The following is a 6,184-nucleotide window of genomic DNA, read 5'->3' on the forward strand; positions in this document are numbered from 1 at the left end:
CGCTTCGTATTTAAAGTAATATATTATAAGGACATAAAACACATATATTTACGCTTTAATCAAACTACATACACGTGAAAGTTGTGTTTATAACATTCTTTGTATTGAGCAACACATTTTTTATTACAGTTATTTATTTTATTTGATATTAGTTTTATTGTTATAAACAAAAATTTTTTAAATAATAACAAAAATCTAAATTTTTATAATATATAAATATTTTAAGTATTGAAAATGATGCAAGTTTCATTGAGATTCACCAATTAGTTTATAACAAATAAATATTTTGTTTATTATATTTTGTTTAACTGAACAATTAATGTCTGCATCTCAATGTAACTTTATATAAATATTTTTGAATTCATAAAGTACTTATATAAAAAAACTGAGATTTTATCATTATTTTATAATACATTTTCATATTTCGTATTTCTATTAGAGTGCAAATTTAAAAAATATTACTTTTTATTGAAATAACTTTTGATCCAGATGGTCAATTGTCTCTAATTTTTTTGTATTACTTTTTAAATGCAATTTAAAATAATCTGTAATTTTTTTCAAATAATTCTTAATAGGCGAGCGATCCCCAAAAAAGTCGCTTAGAAAATGCGCCGACTGATCAATGTTCTACTGACTGAAAATGATTTGATTCGATTCCTTATATTATTTTGAGAAAAAAACATTTATATACACTTTATTTTTTTAAATGATCGTTGAAAAGTTATAAACAATTTTTTATTTAAAATATCTAAACTTCGAATAAAAATTCTGAAAAAATTACGTAAGTTTAATTGGATCAAAATGAACATTTTTTGTTTCTTAGACTTTTTTTTTAAAGCAGTAGTTTTCCAGATAAAAAATGTCAAAACTTGAAAATGATTATCTTTATGATTTTTTTTTTTCGCAAACTAATCATCCAATCAGTGCGAATAAAAAAATTTTCAATTCAAATGCGAAAATTTTCAATCAATCTTAAACTATAACGAGAATTTTATTTTATTTTGATCTGTACTGTTATTGACAGTGAAAACGTTATTATAATAAAAACGTGTCCGCAGCGCGTGAGTGACTCTCGACGCGACGGCGTAGCGCGCCGAGGGTATAATTACATGCACGAGTTCATGCGGGTTTCGTTTTTGCTAATATTTTTTCATACTCATTCAGTCAGTGATGTAGTCCTAAAAATAGAAGTACCTTGGCGGTGCTTTGAACAAAGGTTTATCAGAATTTTAAAACATCAATCTGCAACATGTGGAACGAACAAGTAAAAAAAAAGGAAAATATAGGATCTTTCAATAAGTACGCTCGATTTTTAAATGTAAATAAAACAAGTTGTGTGTGAGACATCCACTCAATTTTTTTTTTATTTGAAAGAATATTTTATGGCAGTAAGTATGGAATATAACGTCGCTCAAATATCCGCCGCGGCTTCGCTTAGCACGTATTCGGGCGGTCCAATTTTCGATGACTTTCTCGCATAAATCTAGCTGAATTTGCTGGATGACGTTTGTTATGTTGACTTTGAGAGCATCAATTGTTTGCGATTTATTCGTATAGACCTGCGATTTAAGATAGCCCCAAAGAAAAAAGTCTAAAGGCGTTAATCGCACGATCTCGGTGGCCGTTCACATCGCCGCCGCGCGAGATAATAACCATGTCCTCAAATCGCTCGTGCAGAATGTCCATCATGGCATGCGGTGTGTGGCACGTAGCGCCATCCGATTGGAACCACATGTTATCGGTATCCATATCATCCATTTTAGGCACAAGAAGTTGCTTATCATCGATCTGTAGCGCTCGCCGTTGACGGTTATGGCAACGCCCGCTTCGTTTTAGAAGAAGTACGGATCGATGATTCCGCCAGAATCCGCATCAAACAGTGACTTTCTTGAGATGCATTTGGAGCTGGTGTATCTCGTGTGGATTGGTATCGTTCCAAATTCGACAATTTTGCTTGTTCACATATCCATTCATCCAAAAATGGGCCTCATCGCTAAAGATGATTTGTTTGACGAAATTTGGGTTAATTTTCAACTGCTCCAGAACCCAGAAATCAGCGAATACACGGCGTTGTCTATGGTCATTTACCTTAAGGTCCTGGGTCAGTTGAATTTTATAGGGGTGCAGATCCAAGTCCCGACGCAAAATTCGCCAAGTTGAAGTCGCAGAAAGACCAAGTTCTTGTGAACGACGAGAAATTGACCGCCTCGGATTTTCCCGTACACTCTCACACACAGCAACAATGTTTTCAGCAGACCTTGCGTTTCGGCGATGTACTGGTATTGGCTGATTATTTATCGAACTGGTTGACTCGAATTTGACCACCAAACATCGAATAGTCGACTCGGCAGAACGGTTGTGGCGAGGATAAAAATCATGTAATGCGCGGAACGCGCGTAATGTTTCTCGAACGGAGCACTGATTTTGATAATAAAATTTTTTGATTTGCACATGTTGCTCAATACTATAACCTTCCATGGTGATTTGCCATACACTACTAAACAATTCACAATAAATTTGACAGATGTCACTTTAACAACATGAGCGTCTCTATTGAAAGACTATATAATCTTTTCCTATAGGATTCGCACCGCGTGGCATCGTCACGCATTGGCTTAGATGTTTTATTTTTTTGTTTAAAAACTACAGCGAATATCTCAAATTGTTATATTATATGACTTTTTTGTTCCCCTTCTATCCCCTCAAAGTGGCGTGTACATTATTTTTTTTATTAAAATTGATTTTTTTAATTATTGGTAAGTATTATTATTTTTATCTCTGGATATTGTTGGTTTAATTGTAAAATATCAATAAAATTTGCGCGAACTCATGCATGCAAATACGCTCACGCGTTGCAGACGCGCTTTTATTATTATAATAACATTATTATAATAACGTTTTCACTGTCAATAACAGTACAGATCAAAATAAAATAAAATTTTCGTGTTAGTTAAAATTGACCAAATATTTTCGTTGTTTATTCGCACTGATTGGATGATTAGTTTACAAGGAAAAAAATTATAAAAGTAGTCATTTTTCAAGTTTTCACATTTTTTTATCTCGAAAATTACTGCTTTAAAACAAATCTAAGAGACAAAAAATGTTCATTTTGATCCAATTAAACATAATTACATAATTTTTTCAAAATTTTTATTCGAAGTTTAGATTTTTTAAGCAAAAAATTGTTTATAATTTTTCAACGACCACAAAAAAATAAAGTATATATAGATGTTTCTTTCGCAGAATAATATGAGAGACCAAATCCAATCATTTTCAGTCGGTAGAACGTTGGTCGGTTAGTCATTATAGAACTCAAAATGAGGGTAAATCTGTGTGAGGCTAAATGTGTGTGAAATTAGCCTCCCTTTTTTTGAAAATTAAAATTTTGACAATTGTTCCAGAGTGTTCCAGAGTGTTTGTTCTATATTATTCCCAAGCGATATTATCTTATTCCAAATCGTTCTCCAATAAAATGGAAAAAACGATTTTTTTTGCTAATCCCCCTTTTTTGAAAATCAAACAATTTCTTCTCGCTACAGATTCTAATTGTTCCAAACATTGTTCCAAAAGGGCAATTTCGTATGATGAACAGAAATAGCAGAAAACAAAAAAACATTTTCTTATCCAGCACTCCTTTTTTTAATAATTGAACAACAATTAATTATTGTCATAGATTGTTCTAGTTGTTCCAAACAATGTTCCAAAAGGACAATTCCGTACTGATACATGCAATCGTACGTTTGTGTCAATTTTCGTAACATAACAAATTCGTCACGATAAAACATCTAAATCTAATTCTAAGAATTCGACGTTATTTGTTCATGAAAAGTATGTGTTTGTGAATTACTATTTCGTAAATACAAGTTGCAAAACTTTCGTATCAAGTAAACGATAGCTTGAAATGCCATTACACTAAGAAATAGTAAAAAATATATCAATTTCGAAATTTTTGGTCGTTCTCGGCATAAACTCCACTTCACAAACATGTATTAATGCGTATACTTTAATCTTGAAAAAGGATTTTCGAATCTGTGAAAGAGAAAAAGTATTTGTTATAAAAAACTTATATGATTCAGTCGATAATACAAATGGCTTTAGGATCTCCTTAACACATTGCATTTACCTTACAACTTCCTTAACTTCAGAGAGTCTTAGTTACTGTGCGATTTTATTAAAGAATGACTTATTTAACGATGAATATCGAGAAGATTCGGAATTATTTTATTTCGCACTCGAAAAGACCGAAGATATCATGTTACATCAAAAGGTCTAAGATGTTTATAAACAAGTGGAAAAAAAAACGACAAATAATATTGATAATCTTCCGAACGGTGATAAGACACGGATATGTCAATATTTATAAATGTATATAAATCGGTTACGCTTTTATCAAATAGACTGTAAAGACATGAGGCTCAACTTGCTCTGCGCGTGTTGTATTTTTTCAAATAAATTATACCGACAAATAAATTCGTTTTAATATGAGAACGGTAAGAAAAATTAATTTTAATTATTTTAATAATTAATACAATTTATTTATTTTAATTTCTTTTTAATCATTTTATCTTATTATTCTAATTTCTTTTTATTTAGTTCACCGGTTTCTCACTGTGCTTTGTTCTCATCTTCGAAATTCGCGAAATTATGCCGACTTACATCTTGGATAGTCAATACGCTTGCGGCGCAAGGCGATGCGGCAGCGCTATTTTCAAAGAACACACTGATCGTCTCGGCTACGTCGCCTTGTTCCAAATGCTCCAGCATCGCGTCCTCGTCCTGGAGCAGCAACCGCGCGAATAACTTTATCAGTTGTTTGCTCTGTAGATTGTAAATTCTCTTCACGGCGCCAGGCAGCAACAGTTTACACCAGAGCACGATGTCACCCTTAAAACCGTCTACAGAATAAATGGAATAAAAAAAAAAGAGAAAATAATATAAGCAGAAATATCTATTATTGTCATTTTTCAACAAAATTAACTTCCACAATCATTGGCGGAAATAGATCTAGAAATCTGTCAAAGGGAGATCATTAGCGCCGCAAAATTTTTTGAAGATCAAATATGAAAAGATAGAATATTAAAAATTATTATTTAAATTATTACATTGTAAAAGTATATTATTTAAAAAATGTATAACTCACAAAACATTTTATTTAAAATTACATTAATATAAAAAAAGTATAATGGAATCTATATTTTCAATAGTATAAATATTCTTAAAAGTTTTTTAAATTAATAAATATTTTGAACTATCAAAATTGTGATTAAGCATTTTAGAAATATTAAACATATAACATTTTGTTATAAATTTTTAAAAAAGGAAACTCTAAGGAGGAATTATGTCTCTCCTGTGAATCCAATGTTTATAACTGTTCAATATTCGCAACATTTTTAATGTCTCTTTTTTTTAAAAAATCGGGAACGTTCCACATTCAGTCGCCAAATAAAAACATTCTTCTACACTTTAAGATCGTAAATATAAACATTTTTTTGCTTCAACATAGATTCAGAACAGAATGACACACGGAAAAAGTTAAGCGTTTCACTACAAATATTAAAATACGAATGTTTATAGAATAATCTCGTCTTCCTATGAAGATTTTTCAATGAAGAGGAACAATTTACGAAGGAATCTTTTAACATAAATATATTTAAAAATCAGGGTAATAGGAATTTTTTATCGTCCAATTAGAAATCAGTCTTCAATGATTAATAGGAATTTCTCGCTTGTGTGCGTTTGATACCTTTATCTGTGTGTATAAATTTTCTACATTTACAGAATGATACACAAAATTAATCAAAAAAGAAGCAAAATCTCAGTCGCAAAATCAGCACGTGTACATCACTCAGAAGAAAAAGATTGCGCGGCAACTAGAAAACTAATTCAAAAAAATTACGAAATTGATTAGTTTTGCCACTAACGTTTACTTTATCTCGAATATTTGCCTAATCTAAATGGATTTGCGTATGATAATAATTTCGAAATTAATGATTAATTGCTTGTTATTTCATCATTTTACAATTGATCATAAAATTGTTGTTATTACAATATTTGTACAATGTGTTCATATTAACGTTATCTTCAAAATAAAAAAATAAACGCGATAAACTTAGAAATACCTTTAACCTATACCGGTTAAAACTGGATTTTTAAATAATTCAATGTGAATTATATATATATATAT

General features: G+C 30.7%; 1 protein-coding gene across 1 annotated transcript in view; it reads right to left on the reverse strand.

Annotated features, from left to right (window-relative positions):
* Positions 1-6,184, reverse strand: part of LOC108695136 (DNA ligase 3) — a 61,355-nt gene that overhangs the window by 20,982 nt on the left and 34,189 nt on the right. The window contains exon 4 of the mRNA XM_018204900.1: positions 4,657-4,895. Within this exon, the coding sequence (XP_018060389.1) occupies positions 4,657-4,895 (239 nt within the window). The remainder of the gene's footprint in view (positions 1-4,656; positions 4,896-6,184) is intronic.

Source organism: Atta colombica, unplaced genomic scaffold (assembly GCF_001594045.1).
Source record: "Atta colombica isolate Treedump-2 unplaced genomic scaffold, Acol1.0 scaffold10, whole genome shotgun sequence".
Classification (NCBI taxonomy): Eukaryota; Metazoa; Arthropoda; class Insecta; order Hymenoptera; family Formicidae; genus Atta; species Atta colombica.